At 42.8% G+C, this 22,146-nt stretch overlaps 1 protein-coding gene across 8 annotated transcripts in view; it reads left to right on the forward strand.

The window, feature by feature from the left end:
• The window catches only part of SHLD1 (shieldin complex subunit 1), a 110,587-nt gene that overhangs the window by 22,243 nt on the left and 66,198 nt on the right, over nucleotides 1–22,146 (forward strand). The window contains exon 4 of one of the 8 annotated variants that reach the window (XM_060123869.1): nucleotides 1,420–2,966. The exons of the other annotated variants lie outside the window; for them this stretch is intronic. Within the exon in view, the coding sequence (XP_059979852.1) occupies nucleotides 1,420–1,580 (161 nt within the window). The 3' untranslated portion in view covers nucleotides 1,581–2,966. Of the gene's footprint in view, nucleotides 1–1,419; nucleotides 2,967–22,146 lie in introns of those variants that run through there. 8 annotated transcript variants of the gene reach the window in all.

The raw sequence follows: 22,146 nt of genomic DNA on the forward strand, positions 1-22,146 counted from the left end.
TAGTAATAATAATATTTTCCTGAGGCCTCCATTCTCAGTGTCCTCGACCCCACAGTGAGCCACAGCCAACCCCTCCCTCCCCAGGAGGCCCTCCAATACCTCTAGGTAGGTCTCTGGACCTGCTGTGGGCCCTGTGGGAGCAGCTCAGACTCTGACCTGGCCCATCTCCCACATGTACTTGCCCTCAGCTGCTAAAGCTAGACTGGTCTCAGTTGTGGGAGCACATGTCCATTCAGATATTCCTCAGATGCAGGATTTACCAAGCAGATCACAGGGATTTAATCCACAGCTCGTGCAACTGCACAGAGAGAATTCCGTTCCTCTTCCTTAGTAGCACAGCTCCTGGGGCTCAGCTTTGGTTTTGGTCCCACCTCTGCATGTGGGCTACCGTTAGGTGTCTTTTCCCCACCCAGGCGAGAGGTGGTGAAAGCAGCAGTGATTGAGGCACCCACGCTGACTGGGGAACTTACTCAGGCTGTGGAGGGATAAGGCAGCCACAACTGGGTCGTGTAAAGTGTCTGCGGTGACAGAGACTGGCAGGAAGTTGCAACTGACTGGGACATGCTCTGGTGGGAGTCCCTCCCAGTGTCCGTGGAGGCAGGGGCCAGCGGTGGGGAAGGGGGTTGCAATGGCGGCTCCTTTCCTTGTGTGCCACTCAACAATGATACCTTGCTTCTATAGCAGCCTGGGTTTCTTCCAAAAACCTTCCCTGTTGTGGAGCTCCTTACTCTTGTCCCTTCAGGCTGTCTCTTCACAGCCAATCGCTGTCCTCCCCGGGTCTACTCTCCAAACCCCAGTTTCCAGCACCCAGCCCCCTCCACACCAGGAGACACGTGACTCAGGCTGGGGTGCGCAGGGCTGTGGCACGGACCATGTACGCAGTTCTTACTTTGTCCTGCCTTCCACAGACCGGTTGCTGTGTTCACCTCCAGTCCCCCAAAGGTCCCTTTCTGCCCCAGCTGATTTTCCTGCCATGAATGGGCTTTTCTGAGTGCAGGAACCTCTCCCCACCTTGATTTCCCCGCCAGGGATGCTGGCCCTTCTCATTTCTTTTCTTTTGTTTTTTCTTTCTTTCTCAAGTTCCAAAAAATCAATCCACTCTCTACAATCAGATGTAAAACTATGACCAACAGAAAATACAACATAAACTTTTGTCATGTTAACAGAGTAAATGGTTTTACTAAAAGCTGCTGACATTTCTATCAGTAGTAGCCATAGGGAGGCCATTGGTTGTGACCATAGTGTCCATATTGATGGGGATAGTAAGGTTCTTGTCTGTGCTGTGAGTAATTGTTACCCCAGGTTCGTCCATGCCATTGATGGATCGATTGTCACTTGGCTGCCCCCGTCTGCTATCCCTGCCTCTAAACTGTCTGTTATCTTGCAACTGATTGCCTCTATTTCTTTGGTTCCCACCAGCTCTGCTATTCCATTCCTCAACAATTGGAGGGAACTCAGGAGGGCGTTTCAGGTATTCCTGGTACTCTTTGTCATCTTCTATGAATCTACTGGCAAACATCTCTTCAAAATTTGTAACAGCTTCAGAAGTGTCAGTCATTCTGAAATTCCCTGGGATTTGAGGCAGCTGTACCGTTTAATGTTTATATTGTTTAGATCTCCATCCCAGAACACCGTCACAGGACCTCCAGACCCCTTCAGCTCTCCAAGGTAACAGGGCCACACCTATAGATGTATTCTTGATGTACTTGTGAGGAAGGGTGAATTCCGCATCCTCCTATTCTGCCATCTTGATTCCTCACTCCTACAGTTTCTTCTTAACACAGAGACCAGAGGATCCTTTTAAAGTGTAAATCATATTATATTAGTCTTTGGTGGCTTCTTATCTGACTCAGAGCCTAAGCCAAACTTAAGAGGACTTAACCTGGCCCCATGCCCCTGGGGCCCTGGGCCTGGCCTCTCTGACCTCACCTTGTACCATCACCCATCCTTCCCACACCAGGCTGGGCTGCTGCCTAGCATGCTCACCCTTCAGAGAGGCCCAGCCTTGCCCTCTCCTGCTGATGCTCCCTCATCATGTCCTTCCCTGGCTTTATTCTTTTCCACAGCGCTAGTATCATTGGGCACCCTATGTATTTTATTGTTAATTTATTTGTTTGTCTCCCCCAACTAGAACATAAATTCCAGGATAGCAGGTACTGTATGAAGAATGGATGAGTAAAAATAAAAACAACAAAACAAAAATTAAAAAGAAAGAATGGATGAGTAAATGCTGTTATTATTTCATTACGAGAGAGGCCCACATTTATTTAGGGCTGAAGTTGATCACAACATAAAGTGTCTCCATTCCCCTCCCCACTCCCCATGCACATACATAGCTTAAGGATGCTTATGGATAACTTTGGAAGGTTCCAGTATAAGGGTTGGGAGTCATAGGCAGCACTGAATTAGGTGAAGCTGATGCTGAAAGTTCAGCCTCTCTGTACACCAGTGCCAAATCGAATCTTGGAGACAGAGTTTTGGGTGAAGTAGAAAAGGATAGCTTTATTGCTTTGCTGAGCAAAGGGGGACACAGCGGGCTCCTGTCTTGAAAAACCATGTGTCCCCACCTGGGAGGATTTGATGAGGAGTTTATAGCAATAGTTCAAGGGTGGAGTTGCTGACAAGATGAGGGCGTGTGCAGGGTCTCAGGTGATCTCCTAATCTTGATGAGCTTCTCTGGTCTTTAATCTGGCCTCAGGTGGTTTCTTGGCTGCTCCTCCCTTGATTAGCAACAGTTCAAATCTGCCCTTTGGAACTCAGGGAAGGTTATGGAGGCCAGAGTCTTGCTCACAAGAAACGGGGGACAGAAAAGTCTCCATGCCCGGGAGCCCCATAGGGTCCTCCTCAGTTTCAAAGCCTGAATTTAGCCCCATAGCATGTTCAGTGTTGGAGGAGGAGATTGTCAGATTTCCTCTGCCTCCCAAAAGAAAAGTCAAAATGTATAACTGATGGAGACACGGCAGAACTGTCAGCCATTTAACATGTGCAAAGTGGGACTTCCCTCGTAGTCCAGTGTCTGACTCCACACTCCCAATGTAGGGGGCCCGGGTTTGATCCCTGGTCAGGGAACTAGATCCCACATGCCACAGATAAGAGTTCTCATGCCGCAACTAAAGATCCTGCGTGCTGTAACTAAAGAAAAGATCCCCCATGCTGCAACAAAGATCCCGGACGCGGTGACAAAAATCCCGCACGCCGCAGCTAAGACCCAGCGCAGCCAAATAAATAAATATTTTAAAAAAATATATCGTGGGGCTTCCCTGGTGGCGCAGTGGTTGAGAGTCCGCCTGCCGATGCAGGGGACACGGGTTCGTGCCCCGGTCCGGGAAGGTCCCACATGCCACGGAGCGGCTGGGCCCGTGAACCATGGCCGCTGAGCCTGTGCACCTGGAGCCTGTGCTCTGCAACGGGAGAGGCCACAACAGTGAGAGGCCCGCGTACGGCAAAAAAAAAAAAAATATATATATATATATATATATCTCGTGTGTAAAGTAAGTTATAGACCTTTGTGCAGCGGCTTAAACTCTGTCGCTTCTGTCAAGGCAAACAAACACACACAGATGAGTCACCCGCCTCTGTGCTTTTGGAGTCCCAGTTTTTAAGAGTACTGAGCCTTAACCTAAAAGAGAGGTTCAATTTCTGGAATCAGGGCAGGTAGGAGAGAGATTTGGGGATTTGCCTGTCTGCTGTCCTTGAAAAGCATCCTGTTTAGGTTTCCCACCCCCACACCTTCTCACACTCCCCTCCCCTCCCCACCCCGGAGCTTGACCTTTCCCAGTGGAACTGTCCTTAGCGTCCATCTCCCGCCTCTTGCCCGTGGCTGTGCCTGACCCTCTGCAGCACTCCCAGCACTCCCGCTGGGGTGCACACAGTCCCCCAAGGAAGGTTCTGTGCCTGGGCATTTCTCTCTGCGCAACAGCATTCTGGAATGTCTTAGAATGGGTGAGCAATGATTGCTTCTGTTTGTGGAGGACTTGCTGCCCATCAGGTTCTGTGCTGCTGGGCTCCATGCTTAGTGTTTCACAAACCTTTGCCACTTTCCATTTTTACCACAAACCTAAAAAATGGAAATTAGCCCTACTTTATACTTGAGGACATGAGGCTTAGAGAAGTTAGGAAACTTGCCCAGCGTCACTAATTAAATGGCAAAGCTGGGGCGAATCCAAAGGCAGCATTTTAAGTCATACTTTGAGACAAGTTTGCTTTTTTCTAACCTGGAAAGTAACCAAGGGGCTGATACCCTTGGGACGAGGAGCTGCTGGAAATAAATGTAGGCAAGTTCGTTAGCTTGATAGAGCAAACAACTCATTTTGGGAGGGGGTAATTTTAGGTAGGAATATTAGGTTTTGATACTATTTTATTCAGACTTAAATATTTTCAAAAATTTTCTTCGGCTGTACACCCGGCCACTCTAGTACTTTTGTAGGTTATGCCATTTATTACTGACAATACTCGTGACTGTTTTAAAAATGGACCAGATCACCCAGAGGTTCCTGTGAACTAAGTGGAAATGGTATGTTTGAGCCATGATGGGAGCAAGGATTATGCTGGGGTCAAATGGGAGGCAGCCATCCGTTTATTTAACAGCCCGCATCTGAGAGTTTATGCTAAATGGAAATAACTGGGCTCAGGTTTATGCACCACAAAAGGACTTCATTCTGACATCAGTAGGAGATGCTTACATGGAAAGCTGTTTATTTTGTTGTAAACATTCTAGATCTGCCTTTGGTGAGAAGATTTTCTACAAAGTAAACTTAGGTTGTCACTTGTAATCTGGCCGTTACCAAGCCATGAACTTGAGATGGACAGCCTTAACCTCTGGGGGAGTCACTGCCCTGAGTGTCCAGCCAATGGGCTCTGCGCTGACCATCTTCCACCACGTGTTTCTCAGACTGTCCAGGAGCCTGAGGGTTCACTTTCTACTTGTAAATTGAGTCGCTTTCCTCCCCTCACTGCATGTTCTAAGGTGCCTTTGGTTACAGGCTCTCTCCCTCACCAGCCGTCTGGAGACTTTGGCCCATGTTTTAATCTAGTCAAATAACTCTGGATCCCTAGTTTGTCAGAGACCTGGCCTATCTGCACATTGGTTTCTGCAGGTGTCCTGATGGTGGCCATCCTGTCTCAGCTTCTCAACACATCCACTTCCCAAGCCAACTTCATTCTTGGTTTGCTTTTTGCTGCTGTGTGTTGTTAGGAAATTGCTCTTCTAGGGGTTGGTGAATGGTCAAAAGTTTCCAGTTGCAGTCACCAGGGTCGCCCAGCATTGGGCGCATCCAACCTGGGACTCACTGCACTTGGTTCCTTTTGTATGGATTCCCCATGTCACCATGCATCTGCCTCTGTTGTGGGCCTGTCACTGACCCAGCTTCTGGAAGAAGGCCCTGCTCTGCCTCCTCCCTCGTCACCTCACGCAAAACTCTTCCTCATTCTCCGGCCGTGACCTCCACCCCAACTGCTCCTGCTCAGGTGCCAGGAGCGAAACAGATACTCCTCTGCCCTTATCTGCTGTGCCCAGCTGCCACCTCACTGCCCGTGCCCCGGGGGAGGGGATTCGTGGCAAAGGACGTGAGGCTTGAGAGTGCTTTCCAAGAAGTGCGCGGGTTGATAAGAATCTGAGAGTATTAGTCAGAAAAACCTCAAAGCCTTGGTCGTTTCTGTCTGGGTACCAAAGGCAGGTGAGGCCAGGCTCTGTCTAAATAAACAGAGCTCATCTGTCCTGAGGTGACCGATTAGCCACTTCCTATGAATTGCTGGGGAGCAAACAACAACTTATCACCTTGGCCAAGCACAGGATTGTGAAACCCCCGCCTTTGCGCCTCCTGGGGAGATCAGGCAGAAGAGCCACACGCCAAGAAGGACCTCCCGAAACACAGTTGGCTTCACGTCCTCTATTTAAATCCCCTTGAGATGTCCTGGTCCACTTCACTTTCCTGCCAACTCCTCGCAAGGCTCCTGTGCCTCATTTTCAGGACTGTGTAATATGATGTCTGCGGTATTTGTTCAAAATATTTAACAACCAATTCAACAGTATTGCAATATTTTAACAACTGGCAAGGCTGTGCAGGTGCACACCAGCTGAATACAAGCCCCTGCTGGTGTCTAAGTACTCATTAACACAGGCCTGCTGTTCCAGTCGGGCCTGTTTCTATGCTGAGTCAGGCCCTGGTGCCTCAGCTGCATTGTTTCCCTCATTGAAGTGTGCTCTCCCCTCCCTGATTAGCTCCAGTCCACTCCAGAGACTGATGAATTCAACCTGTCAATTAGTCCCAAGTACATTTTTGTTGATGGACTTGAACTCCCTGCCTCTTAGATACATATTTCCTTTCTCTTTCATTACTAGGCTTGAAGAAAGCATATAGTAAACAGAATGAAAGTGCAGAGTGAAATGGCAAATAGTCTTGGAGAAACCTCTCAAACTCAAGGTCACAAAGGCTTCCTGGAGGTGCAGTCCTGTGTGTACCATTCTAGCTTGATAAACTCTGGGTAGCTCACGTGGCCTGTCTCATCAGAGCCCTTGCAAACCTTTATCCTGGAGAGCACCCAAGATGTATTCTAATGCAGGACACAGTGTTCCTCTGCAGTTACTTTGACATTGCAGCGTGGAGGTGGGAAACCTCAGCCCTTTCCTCCAACTTGAACTTCTAAGAGCAGTTGTTGGGGAAATTAGTTGAGTGTATACAGCAAGTTGAATATTAAACACAGTGTCTTAGATAATTAAAGGCCCTGCTGACAAGTGGCTATAAGTTTAAAGTAAATGGTGGTTTGGCCAGAATAATGGCTCCTTATTCTTCTTTTGGAATCTGTCAACATCCCAATCTTCAAAGGCCATTTTATAACCTGTGTGTTTAGGAATTTCATCTAAGGAATTTATTTTTTAAGAGTAGATAAGTATGTCTTTTTCCTTTCTGCTATTCATGTGGTATCCATTTGTAGTTCTTGAATATTTTATTTCCATAAGAAATTATAAGCTCTTAAATTCAAAATCTCAAAATAGAATTTACATAATAACTGTAGAATTTTGGATGTGGTGTTGTCATTTTAAACAGGAGTCAGGGTATATTTCAGACGTGGAAATAATGTTAAAGACATTTTCTTTATAGCTGCATTAAATAGTACCCAACCTAGTAGATAATGACAGAGCCTCCTCTAAACTGGACCTAAGATACACTCAGGAAGGGAAAGAAGGAGACTGATGAGCCAATTCTCTGAGAAATCATAGAACAAAATCTGAAACTTCCTATCACATATCAAGTTGATGGGTTTTATTTGGGAAGTTTGAGTATTCTTCATGGCAATGCATCTCTGCATTTTGTTACCACTTCCTGGATTGAGTTATGCAGATTCAGCCAACTAGGCTTAATTTTCAGGTTCTAAACGGGTTTTGAACTCTTTTCTTGCCACTGTTGGAAGGCAGCAATGTGTCCTAATTGTGTGGCCCAAGGAGTGAAGGGTAAACCCTAAGTGTACATGATTAAGGCCCACAGAGTTAGAGAATGGTACAGCTTCTGGGCCAGTGTGCCCAAACTGCTCCAGGCAGCTTTTTGAGAGCTACAGGTCAGGACTGGGAGACAGTAGTGAGCCCTGGACTCTCCACTCTTGCTCATCCTCCAGATAATTATTCATTGGAAGAAAGGATGTCAGGGCCAAAAAAAAGGTTTGAAAACTACCAAGGTCTCCTAGTTGTCTCATTTTCTCCAAGGGGAAGTTGAACCCCAGGATATTGAAGAAAGTCACCGAAAGTCACATAGTGACCTGGCAACTCCTATTTCCTTGGAGACCCTCTTTACAGACTACTTCTAACTGTGACTTTTCTATCCCTTAAAAAAATATATATATACATACATACATATAGTTCTGTATTTTAGCCTGCTAAATTGTAGACAATGTTAAATAGTCAGTAGAGGTGATAACAGTTTGAGTAGAATTCTTTTTCTAATAAATTTATTTATTCATTTCTTTATTTTTGGCTGCATTGGGTCTTTGTTGCTGTACGCGGACTTCTCATTGTGGTGGCTTCTCTTGCTGTGGAGCACGGGCTCTAGGCACGCCGGCTTCAGTAGTTGTGGCTCATGGGTTCTAGAGTACAGGCTCAGTAGTTGTGGCACACAGGCTTAGTTGCTCTGCAGCATGTGGGATCTTCCCGGACCAGGGATCAAACCCTTGTCCCCTGCATTAGCAGGCGGATTCTTAACCACTGTGCCACCTGGGAAGCCCGAGTAGAATTATTTTTAAGGCTCAGGAATGCTATTTGTGATCTGTACCATCTCTCATCATCCTTTGAGTGTCAAGGACACTTGCTGTGAGAGAAGAGGCTTGTTTACTTCTGTGCACTCTGCCTGCAGTTACAGGTTTGTTTGTTTTTTTTGTTTTGTTTTGTTTGTTTGTTTGTTTTTTGCAGTACGTGGGCCTCTCACTGTTGTGGCCTCTCCCGTTGCGGAGCACAGGCTCCGGACGTGCAGGCTCAGCGGCCATGGCTTACGGGCCCAGCCGCTCCACGGCATGTGGGATCTTCCCAGACTAGGGCACAAACCCGTGTCCCCTGCATTGGCAGGCGGACTCTCAACCACTGCGCCACCAGGGAAGCCCGAGATTACAGTTTTAAGGATACCCCTAAAGACTGTCTTTTAAAGCTATTAAGAAAACTGTATTCTTATATTTTATAGTATTGTGAGTTTTTTCCTGCTTACAAAATAATACAAACGAGTGGAAGATTAAAATAAATTCTAAAAACAAACAAGGAAAGCGGTTTAACTTCATTTCTTTACAATGTATTCAGTAATTGTTATGTCCAGAATTTTCTTCTACAAAGAACTTTTTGGAAAATATTGGGGCATGTTAAGCACAGTATAGATAAAAAGATGAGGACGTTATCCATGGACCAATGCCATTTTAGAAGTAAAGTGTAAGGGGAGAATGGGTTAAAATAATATCCTGTGTTTTTAGCCAGTAATACTTAAGCAGCTACTCTGGGTCTGGAGCCTGGGCATGTGCTTGGCAGGCTCTTGCTATGGGGCAGAGTTTGAGTCTGCTGCCCTCTTGTGGCCACTTTTTTCATGTTCCTTAGCCTTACAGAGAAAAAGAATTTAAATGTACCATATGTGTTAAGCCTTTGTAATTCATTCTTTGCAGAGTTTTTTCATCTTAAAACAAAGATGAACAAAGTTGTTAGAGATTATTTTACTCATTTGAAGTCTGAGAAAATGACTTATTAATTAGGCCTAGTTACTGCACATGTTATATAATTTGAGGACACCTTTTCACATATCTTGCTTGATTGATTACAGGGTAGAATACAGATATAAAAAATGCTATCTGACTTTTTTTTTTGCACATTTGCCAAATAAATGTTATATTTTCTTCTGAAAAGATAAGATCAAAGGATTTAAATATGCCTTATTTGATGAAATTATAGGAGCATTAAAAGGTAAGAGATTTTAAAAATCTTTTGTAATCTGACAAAATAGTGTAGACCTATTTCTCCCTGCTTTTCTCTGCTAAGTACCCTGGAAACGCAAGTGGCATCCAAAGTAGAACATTTGCAGTGGTAAGAAGAAGATGAATTGTTTTGGGGGCCCCAGGACTGAAGGAACAGCATAGAGAAGGTGACCAGGACCAGTGCACCCTGACCTACATCTAGAAACAAGAAGGGGTCACATAGACTCCTCTCACCCCATGATTGACTGGTTGTCTATCCAACATCATCAGGAGAACCCAGCACCCAGCAAGGGGGAGCCTATAGGAGACCCGTAGCAATAAGTGACCAGGGGAAGTGCTCTCCTCCACTGGGCCCAAGATGCCCCTCCCCTACTAAGCCAGACCTAGGCATCCAGGAGGCACAAACAGGGGGATTCTGCCAGCACTGCAAGTGACCCAGCCTGGGAAGTCCCTTTATCTTAATGGGCCTGAGACTCCCCTTCTTTACCCACATTCACTCTGGCAGCTGGGGAGCAGCAAAGAGGGGGGCACTGTAAAGGGGAACCCCACCTCAACAAGCAGCCCTGCCTGGGAAGTCTGCCCAGGGGCCTGAGATCTCCCCCTGCCAAGGAACACCTATAGTCCAGGCCAGGCCCTCAGACAATACCAGCAGGGACCTATGGGGGCCTCAGCAGCACCAGACAAACCACAATGAACAGCAGAGTCTCTGAAAATTAGACCGCAGCCCATGAAAGCAGGCCAGAACCTGAGTGCTGAACCTAAAAAGAATGGCTGCCTGCTAAAAAGAAGGAATTAAATAGGACCAAGATTCTCTAAATGAATAGTCTCTAAACATAGTGGACAAATGTTCAGTATACAACCCCAAATCACCTGTCAAACCAAGAGCTGAAAAGTCACAAGTTGAATGAAGAAGCAGTCACAGACACCAATAGTGAGATGAATCACACTGATTTGGAATTAAATGACAAGGGTTTTAAAGCAACCAACATAAAAATGCTTGACAATCAATTATAAATTCTCTGGAAATAAATGAAAAATAGAAAATCTCAGCAAAGAATTAGAAAAAGAAGCAAATGTAAATGGTAGAATGAAAAATACAACAGGCAAAAAACTGATGAATTGAACCTCATCAAAATTAAAAACTTTTGCTCTCTGAAAACCCACATGATGAGGATGAAAACATGAGATGCACACTGGGAGAAGTATTTGCAAATCTGATATCAGACAAAGGACCAGTATCTCTGGAGTATGTAGAAACCTCAAAACTGAACAGAAAAAAATAAACAATCCAATTAGAAAATGGGCAAAAGACACAAAGAGACATTTCTCTGAAGGGGATATCCAGATGGCAAATAAGCAAGTGAAAATATGTTCAACATCATTAGCCACAGGGAAAACTAAAACCATAATGATACCTATCAGAATGCTAAGGTAAAACATATGACAGCACCAAATGCTGGTGAGGAGGTAGAGAAACTGGATCATTCATACATTGCTGGTGAGAATGTAAAATGGTTCAGCCACTCTGGAAAATGGTTTGGCAGTTTCTTATATAAAACTAAACATGCAGTTACCACATGATCCAGTAATTGCACTCTTGGACATTTAATCTGAGAGAATTGAAAACTTAGATTTGTGCAAAAACCTGTACATGAATGTTCATAGCATGTTTATTCATAATAGCTAAAAACTTGAACTGCCCAGTTATCCTTCAATAGGAGAATTGTTAAATTGTGGTGCATTCAGACCATGAAGCACTGCTCTGCAGTAGAGGAATGAACTAGCCATGCACACAATAGCTTGGGTGAATCTCCAGGGAATTAGGCTGCATGGGAAAAAACAGCGAATTCCCAGAGGCTACATACTGTATTCCATTTATATAATTTTTTTTTTTTTTTTTTTTTTTTTGTGGTACGCGGGCCTCTCACTGTTGTGGCCTCTCCCATTGCGGAGCACAGGCTCCAGACGCGCAGGCTCAGCAGCCATGGCTTACGGGCCTAGCTGCTCCGCAGCATGTGGGATCTTCCCGACCGGGGCACGAACCCGTGTCCCCTGCATCGGCAGGCGGACTCTCAACCATGGCGCCACCAGGGAAGCCCTATATAATATTTTTGAAATGACAGTATTTTTAGAAATTTCAGAACAGATTAGTGGACACCAGGGATTGGGGTGGGCAGAAGGATGTGGGCCTGTTTATAAAGGGCAACATGAGGGATCCTTGTGGTGAGGGAAATATTCTGTATCTTGATGGTGATTATGGATGTGTGAATCTACACATGTGATGAAATCGTATAGATACACATAAATGATTTTAAGTAAAACTGAGAAATATGAGTAAGATGGTTGGATTTATCAATGTCAATATACTACAGTTTGAAGTACAATACATTAGGAGAAAGTGGGTAGAAGTTCACAGGATCTATCTGCATTATTTCTCAGGCTTATTTCAATAAAACTTCCTGTGAAAAAATCTGTTGGACATCTCAAGAAATACTGGTCCTTTTTTTTTTTAAAATGCCTGTCAGATCACCTTTTCCTTGTTATGCCTTATATTTCTCTGAAACAACTTTAAAAATCATTATACAAATAAACAGTTGCCTATCTTTGATCATTTTCACTGTTTCTAATGTTCTGCTATTATAAAGGGCTGTGTTCAACATTCTTATGGTTAAACCCTTGTATATACCTTAAATTGTTCTTCAAGCTATGTTTCTATAAGAAAAATTGCTGTATCACAATAATTTTTTTTTCTTTTTTTGCGGTACGCAGGCCTCTCACTGTTGTGGCCTCTCCCGTTGTGGAGCACAGGCTCCGGACGCGCAGGCTCAGTGGCCATGGCTCACAGGCCCAGCCGCTCCGCGGCATGTGGGATCTTCCCGGACCAGGGCACAAACCCGTGTCCCCTGCATCGGCAGGCGGACCCTCAACCACTGCGCCACCAGGGAAGCCCATGATATTTCTAGCTTTTAACCCACACAGCTTCAAAAGTCATTTAGTGGTTCTGTGCCCTGCTTTCCTTCTCTGTGAAATAGGAACAAGGCCTTTTTCTCCCCAGTTCCCAGGGATTTTGGTGTTCTTTCTTCTTTGTTTTTCTTCCTTGGCTCTGTCTTTATGCTATCTTGTGATTTTGTGTGTCCTTAAAGCCACCTTCAGTCCTTGATGGGAAAAGGTAGGGGTATAAGTAAGTAAAGAACCACATAAATAAAATAAAGAGAGTTATGAAAGCACTGAAAGAAGTTCAAAGCATCACACATATGAGAAATTTTTAGCCAGTGAGTGTTATCAATGGCAGAGGTTGGAAAATCCACTTTGTCATTTTGTCTGTTAGGTTAGAAATGTTCAAATCATTGTAGACTTCATGCAATATCTATAGAAGATAAAATATTAGAAAAACGTGGATGAAATAAACTTTCTTTGGTTCTTTGAAGATAGAAGTTCTGAAATAGTTAAGTAGCAGAGGTAAGAATATACTTTTTTTTTTTTAGAATGTACTTTTAAGACATGTGGCTGGAAATTCTTATAAAGGAGAATTAACATAGAGATTGTGATATATCTCTCACCCTCAGGAAGTGCTCACTGCAAAGGTCACACAAAAGAATGATTACAAGGGGAGTATAAAGTCACTTATAAATAGTCATCACAATAGCTGACATTTATTGTTTCCTTGGCCCTATCCCAGGTAATCCTTCAATAAGCAAGGGGAGAGATACTGTTTTCATCCCCATTTTAGAGATTTCTTTTTTTTTGGCTGTGTGGCGTGTGAGATCTTAGTTCCCCAACCAGGGATCAAACCCGTGCCCCTTGCAGTAGAAGCACAGAGTCCTAACCACTGGACCACCAGGGAACTCCCTCATCCCCATTTTAGAGTTGAGAAAATTGAGGCCCAGCTAAGTTATTTAACCAAGGCTATGGTAGAACTAGGCAGTCTCACTCCAGAGCTTTGTCAGTGACCACCATACACAATATTGCCCAAGTGGTTCCCTCAAGCAGCAGTGCTTCTCGAGGTTTCCTCCAAGGCTGACACCATCAAGTTCTCTGTCACACACACTCCTGGGCCAGGGCCAGGATAAAGGGAAATGGGTGACTTTTTGCTCTGGCTCCCATCTGGCTTGATCACCAGCCCTGGCCTTCCCTTTTCACTGTCCTGGCTTATTCTCACCCTAAGCATATGCTCAATAAGCCCACAAACACTTGTAATTCAAGAGGGGCTGAATTTCAACACAACATTCTTGAAGACCAGAGAGGCATGAGGACATTTGTTCTTCACCTTGTTTGACTGAAGATTCCTTCAAAAATCTGATAGATGGATAAAGAAGATGTGGTACATATACACAAAGGAATATTACTCAGCCATAAAAAAGAATGAAATAATGCCATTTACAGAAACATGGATGGACCTAGAGATTATCATATTAAATGAAGTAAGACAAAGAAAGACAAATATTATATGATATCACTTTTTTGTGGTATCTGAAAAAATGATACAAATGAACTTATTTACAAAACAAATAGACTGACAGTCATTGAAAACAAACTTATGGTTACCAAAGGGGACAGCAGAGACAAAGGGGGAGATAAATTAGGAGTTTGGGATTAACATATACACATTGCTATGTATAAAATAGATAAACAACAAGGACCTACTGTATAGCACAGGGAACTATATTCAGTGTCTGATAATAACCTATCATGGAAAAGAATCTGAAAAAGAATATATAGATATAGACATAGATGTATATATATAGATAGATAGATGTGTGTATATATATATGAATCATCTTGCTATACACCTGAAGCTAACACAACATTATACATCAACTATACTTCAATTTTTTAAAAATGGTTTTTAAAAAGAAAGAATCTGGGGAATTCCCTGGCAGTTCAGTGGTTAGGACTCGGTGCTTTCACTGCTGGGGCCACGTTCAATCTCTTGTCGGGGAACTAAGATCCTGCAAGCCTGCAAGCCGTGCAGCGCAGCCGAAAAAAAAAAAAAAAGAATCTGATAGAAAAAATGAAAACTTTCCCCACGGGGGGAAAAAGGGGGCCTCAAATGTAGCATGCGGTTTTGGGGGAACCCCCGCCAGAAGCCTAGGCCTTGATTTAACATTTAAAGGAATAAAACAACAATGACAAGAGGAGGTGTTGATGGGCTTGCTAACTAGGGGTTGGGAGGCTGTCTCCTTCCTCCTCAATCAAAAGAGGAAGTTGCCTATTCCTATGACTTGATCATTAAAATTAATGCAAAACATTAGTATAGTTCCCGAAAAGAATAATCTATCTTCCACTCAGTCTCTTGTGTGTTTTCTACCTGACTTTAAGGTCCCTGCACGCTAGTTTTGTTTGTTCAGGGTCTGCCACATCCTGTAAAACCTTTCACTGTCTTGGAACCAATCTGGGACTGTACAAGAACATTTCCGTGATGGCCTAACAGGAATTCCATCACAGACATTGCCCTAGATGAAGGTGTCTGTCACCTACCTAACCCTGTAGACCAGTGCACTTGACATTTTTCCACTGGCATGGATATGTGGATACATGTGCTGGTGCATCTAACAGGGATTTATGTTTAGAAGCCGGATCTTGTTCAGCTTTTTTTTTTTAATAATAATTCTTTTTTATAAATTTATTTTTGGCTGTGTTGGGTCTTCATTTCTGTGTGAGGGCTTTCTCTAGTGCCACGAGCAGGGGCCACTCTTCATCGTGGCGCGCGGGCCTCTCACTATCGCGGCGTCTCTTGTTGCGGAGCACAGGCTCCAGACGCGCAGGCTCAGTAGCTGTGGCTCACAGGCCTAGTTGCTCTGCGGCATGTGGGATCTTCCCAGACCAGGGCTCGAACCCTTGTCCCCTGCATTGGCAGGCAGATTCTCAACCACTGCACCACCAGGGAAGCCCTCTTGTTCAGCTTTGCATGAGATGTTTCCTATTGACTTGGTAAACTTGAAGTGTTTGAAGGCAAGGAGAAAAACAACAAACAACCCAAGAGATGCCACATATTCAGATTCTTTGGCAGTTTATTTACTGAAAAGAGAGTTATGTGCTGGTGGTGAATAAGGCCTTTGCCCAGCCCGGGAAATCTTGTGGAGTCCAGGCAGCAGGAACCCTGGCAGCATCCCACGGTGATCAGCTGAGGGAAAAACAAAAATCTTACAACACTGTCCCCAAATGCCCCCTTTCCCTCCCAGAAGATAATCTTGTTTTGCCAGACATAGGAAAGCTGTACCTGATGCTCAACTCTTGGACTAACAGTCGTGAAGCTACTGTAACATGACTGTGTTTCCCCTGCTCACTGTCCTTTATCAATCAGTTCCCCATCACCCTTTTAGTTTCTTGAAATAAAGAAATTAGACCTTTCTACAAGTGGTACATTTTTCGGTTTCTTTAGACAGGAAAAAGGTACTTTGGGGCAGGCAACAAAGTAAGAATGTAAATATTTGAACTGTCTGCTAAATTTGTGATCAGACAGAGGTGAGCCTAATGTTGTAGGACACATGGCTGGGCCTGGCGACCTCCTTTTCTTTGTTGAATGGGGAGAAAGTACAGCTTTTGGGGCTTAAAGGGTTTTATCATTTTTTACTGGGGGTCCTTAGGCATGTTAAGAACTTCTCGGAGCCTCAGTTTTTTCATCTGTTTTATGGGGCTAATAACACCTAACCAATGGGGTTGGACACACAACAGGTGTCACAAATGACAGTCCTCACCTCTATACTTTTAACTCTTGTTTAAGCATCAGGCTCAATGGTCCATAATGTATAGATTTCTGGATTATACCTTCTTCCTCCCTGTTGAAAATTAAGACACTTGTCTCTTTTTCTTCTATCATATATCCATCTCTTGTGATGGTTAAGAGCACTGATCATTTTCCTATATTACTGTGAGAACGCGTATCATCTGCAATAAATGCCTTGTGCCCATTTCTACTCTTACCAGTCAGGCCTGAGTTTTGATAAACTACTTCCCAAGTTCTGAAGGAATTGGGTTTAGGGCTAAAAGAAATCAAACAATAATCTTGATAGAAGTGGAACAGAGGCCCACAGTGTTGTCCCTGGATCTGTTGAGGTCACTGGCATCTGCTTCTGGCTGTGGACAGAGCGATTCAGCATCACTATGTCTCTTCAGAGTGATGGGAGAATTGACTTTCCTAGCCATCTTGCCTGCCTATGCTGTGCTGATCAGTTAAGGTACCAACATTCCTTATTTGTATCCCCTGTTTTTGTTTCTGTACACCCAGGGGATGTAAACTGAGTGACTTGGGGTGAGAAAGGGTGTAGAGTGGCATTGATGGTTGCCAGCCCTGTCACCATCTTCTCCACTAATATGCCACATATTGTGTCTTTCACTGCAAGACTTGCTTTTAGTACCTGAGAGCAAGTGAATTGTCCTGTAACCATCACCTGTAATTTTCTGCCATGAATCCTCGTTGTGTTCATGAGCACACTAGCTTAGAAGTCAGCTGGCTAGCAGCCACATGCTGGGACAGTGCCCACTGCTTTCAGCTGCAGCCCCGCAAGGCTGTGCTCTATGTCTTGGGTCCCTTTCCTATGCTGGGCCAAGGGCAGCTCTTGGCCACATTTGATTCTGCTTGAATTGTGATTCAAAATTGGGACGATATCATTTTGGTATTAAAAAAATTAAAATCCAGAAATACAGTGTAAACTCCTGACTTCTGAAAATATTTCTGAAAATAATATATAGGATACTACATTATTCAAAGCAGTTTCATAAGTTAGAGTCCTATTTCTGTGGAATGTTCCCAATTTGGCAAGCCAGATAACCCTAGAATTATTTGAACACTACTGGAAAAGCAGTGCCCTGGAGACTTCCTTTTTAAAGATATAGCCTTTCTTTGTCAGGCTTCAGGATTCGTGCCCTGGAAGCCATTAGTGATTTCAGGCAATGAGCTGTAGAGAAAATCCAAAGCATATCTTTCTTGTTGCAGACTTGCTGCTACATTTTTGGAGGGAGGTCCCCACTTTGGCATATGTATGATAGTTATGATATTAGTGATGAAGACATTAGTCATCCTTTTAAAAAATTTATTTAAATAAATAACACAGAAGGGTATGAAATGAAATATAAGTCTCATGTCTCTTCAGTACTTCTCCCTAGAGATCATCATAAATAACTTCTGTGCATCTTTCCAGATATTTTCTATGCAATTATAAGCATATACATACATATAGTTATACTTACCCATACATACATATATACACATACACATATACCACATATATTACACGTAACACAAACAGCTCATGTATCTGTTTTTTAGAAATGCAAATGGGATTTTACTATACATAGCATTTTGTATCTTACTCTTTTCACTTAATGCTATATTAAGGCATCTTGCCATTTTAGTACATGTAAATCTCATATTTTGGGTGGCTGCAGAGTATTCCACTGTATGGTTGGACCATACTTTATCTGATGTGATGTCTGTTGGTGGATGTTTAGGTCATCCCCACTTTTTAACTCTCACAGACAATCTGGTAGTGGGTTTCCTCATAACATATCTTACCCAATGCATTTGGTGAATGAATACTCTCATTAATAGAATCATATCTTGAGAACTATATTGCTGTATTTTAAATATTAGTGATTTAGTAGATTTTAGTGGAGAATATTTATAATAAAGCCTATTGACTAACAAAAGATCCCTTTAAGAATGTATAAGAAACATTTACAGATGGTGGAAGGGCTATAGAAGTCAGGTTAGTTGGGTTGATCTTACTATTTGCTAGGAGTTAATTCATGGTAAAATATTTGTTTTAGAATGTCAAATTAATATGCCATGAAGGAATTTAAGGGGGGTGGCGTTTTTAAATGAGTTTCCATAGTGGCAGATACAGAGCTGTGGCACATGCATCATTAGAATGTTCTTCCAGAGGTGGAACTATAAAAGAATTTTTCATAAGAGGAGGTGAGAAGTGTTGGGGTGGATTCTTCTTTCTAAAACTGTGTTCATAAGTGATAAAAGTGACAGCTTTGTAAAAAGTCACTAAAGAACTAGATGTACAACAAAATAGTAGAAAGGAGCTGAATGTACATGTTTGCACAAAAATGGGCAACCCATTTTAATTCCATGAAATGAATACTAACTACTGTTTAGAGTAAATCTTGATAGCATTAACAGATATGCTCTCCTTGAAGTAACAACTGACACTGCAGAAATACAAAGGATCATGAGAGACTCCTATAAGCAACTATATGCCAATAAAATGGACAAACTGGAAGAAATGGACAAATTCTTAGAAAAGTACAACCTTCCAACATTGAACCAGGAAGAAATAGAAAACATGAACAGACCAATTACAAGCACTGAAATTGAAACTGTGATTAAAAATCTTCCAACAAACAAAAAGCCCAGGGCCAGATGGCTTCACAGGTGAATTCTATCAAACATTTAGAGAAGAGCTAACACCTATCTTTCTCAAACTCTTCCAAAATGTAGCAGAGGGAGGCACACTCCCAAACTCATTCTATGAGGCCACCATCACCCTGATACCAAAACCAAGCAAAGATGTCACAAAAAAAGAAAATTGCAGGCCAATATTACTGATGAACATAGATGCAAAAATCCTCAACAAAACACTAGCAAACAAAATACTAGCAAACAGAATCACATGAAAAGGATCATACACCATGATCAAGTGAGGTTTATCCCAGGAATGCAAGGATTCTTCAATATATGCAAGTCAATCAATGTGATACACCATATTAAGAAATTGTAGGATAAAAACCATATGATCATCTCAATAGATGCAGAAAAATCTTTTGACAAAATTCAACTCCCATTTATGATAAAAAGTCTCCAGAAAGTGGGCATAGAGGGAACCTACCTCAACATAATAAAGGCCATATATGACAAACCCACAGCCAATATCATTCTCAGTGGTGATAAACTGAAACCATTTCCTCTAAGATCAGGAACAAGACAAGGTTGTCCACTCTCACCACTCTTATTCAACATAGTTTTGGAATTTTTAGCCACAGCAGTCAGAGAAGAAAAAGAAATAAAAGGAATCCAAATTAGAAAAGAAGAAGTAAAACTGTCACTCTTTGCAGATGACATAATACTATACAAAGAAAATCCTAAAGATGCCACCAGAGAACTACCAGAGCTAATAAATGAATTTGATAAAGTAGCAAGATACAAAATTAATGCACAGAAATCTCTGGCATTCCTATACACTAACAGTGAAAAATCAGAAAGAGAAATTAAGGAAACACTCCCGTTTACTATTGCAACAACAACAACAAAATACCTAGGAATAAACCCCACCTAAGGAGTCAAAAGATTTGTATGCAGAAAACTATAAGACACTGATGAAAGAAGTCAAAGACAATACAAACAGGTGGAAAGATATACCCTGTTCTTGGACTTGAAAAATCAACATTGTGAAAATGACTATACTCCAAAGCAATCTACAGATTCAGTGCAATCCCTATCAAATTACTAATGGCATTTTTCACAGAGCTAAAACAAAAAAATTCACAGTTTGTATGGAAACACAAAAGACCCCAAATAGCCAAAACATTCTTGAGAAAGAAAAACAGAGCTGGAGGAATCAGGCTCCCTGACTTCAGACTATACTACAAAGCTACATTAATCAAGACAGTATGGTACTGGCACAAAAACAGAAATATAGATCAGTGGAACAGGATAGAAAGCCCAGAGATAAACCCACGCACATATGGTCACCTTATCTTTGACAAAGGAGGCAAGAATACACAATGGAGAAAATACAGCCTCTTCAATAAATGGAGCTGGGAAAACTGGACAGCTACATGTAAAACAATGAAATAGAAGACTTCCTAACACCATACACAAAAATAAACTCAAAATGGATTAAAGACCTAAATGTAAGACCAAACACTATAAAACTGTTAGAGGAAAACATAGCAGAACACTCCATGACATAAATCACAGCAAGATCCTTTTTTTTTTAAAGTTAATTAATTAATTTATTTATTTTTGGCTGTGTTGGGTCTTCGTTGCTGCATGCGGGCTTTCTCTAGTTGCAATGAGCGGAGGCTACTCTTCGTTGCAGTGTGCAGGCCTCTTATTGTGGTGGCTTCTCTTGTTGCAGAGCACAGGCTCTAGGCACATGGGCTTCAGTAGTTGTGGCACGCGGGCTCAGTAGTTGTGGCTCATGAGCTCTAGAGCACAGGCTCAGTAGTTGTGGCACACAGGCTTAGTTGCTCTGCAGCATGTGGGATCTTCCCAGACCAGGGCTGGATCACATGTCCCCTGCATTAGCAGGTGGATTCTTAACTACTGTGCAACCAGGGAAGTTCCAGCAAGATCCTTTTTGACCTACTTCCTATAGTAATGGAAATAAAATAAACAAGTGGGACCTAATGAAACTTAAAATCTTTTGCACAGCAAAGTAAACCATAAACAAGACAAAAAGACAACCCTCAGATTGGGAGAAAATATTTGAAAATGAAGCAACTGATAAAGGATTAATCATCAAAATGTACAAGCAGCTTATGTAGCTCAATATCAAAAAAAGACCCAATCCAAAAATGGGCAGATGACTTAAATAGACACCTCTCCAAAGTAGACATACAGATTGCCAACGAACACATGAAAAGATGCTCAACATCACTAATCATTAGAGAAATAGAAATCAAAACCACAATGACGTATCACCTCACACCAGTCAGAATGGCCATCATCAAAAATCTAGAAACAATAAATGCTGGAGAGGGTGTGGAGAAAAGGAAACCATCGTGGACTGTTGGTGGAAATGTAAATTGATACAGCCATTATGGAGAACAGTATGGAGCTTCCTTAAAAAACTAAAAATAAGGACTTCCCTGGTGGCACAGTGGTTAACAATCCTCCTGCCAAAGCAGGGGACACAGGTTCCATCCCTGGTCTGGGAAGATCCCACGTGCTATGGAGCAACTAAGCCCGTGCACCACAACTACTGAGCCCGCGCACCGCAACAAAGAGAAGCCACCACAATGAGAAGCACACATACCACAGTGAAGAGTAGCCCCAGCTTGCCACAACTAGAGAAAGACCGTGTGCAGCAACAAAGAGCCAACACAGCCAAAAATAAATTTACCATATGACCAAGCAATCCCACTACTGGGCATATACCCTGACAAAACCATAATTCAAAAAGATACATGTACCACAAAGTTCATTGCAGCTCTATTTACAATAGCCAGGACATGGAAGCAACCTAAATGTCCATCAACAGAAGAATGGATAAAGAAGATGTGGTACATATATAAATAATGCAATTATTACTCAGCCATAAAAAGGAACGAAATTTGCAGAGACGTGGATGGACCTAGAGACTGTCATACAGAATGAAGTTAGTCAGAAAGCGAAAAACAAATACTGTATGCTAATGCACATACATGGAATATATAAAAAAAAAATAGTACTGATGAACCTAGGGGCAGGGCAGGAATAAAGACGCAGACGTAGAGAATGGACTTGAGGACACAGGGGGGAAGGGTAACATGGGACGAAGTGAGAGAGTAGCATTGACATATATACACTACCAAATGTAAAATGGATGGCTAGTGGGAAGCTGCTGCATAGCACAGGGAGATCAGCTCGATGCTTTGTGATGACCTAGAGGGGTGGGATAGGGAGGGTGGGAGGGAGGCTCAAGACGGAGGGGATATGGGGATATATGTATACATATAGCTGATTCACTTTGTTGTACAGCAGAAACTAACGCAACATTG

The sequence above is a fragment of the Lagenorhynchus albirostris genome, chromosome 15 (genome assembly GCF_949774975.1).
Source record: "Lagenorhynchus albirostris chromosome 15, mLagAlb1.1, whole genome shotgun sequence".
Taxonomy (NCBI): domain Eukaryota; kingdom Metazoa; phylum Chordata; class Mammalia; order Artiodactyla; family Delphinidae; genus Lagenorhynchus; species Lagenorhynchus albirostris.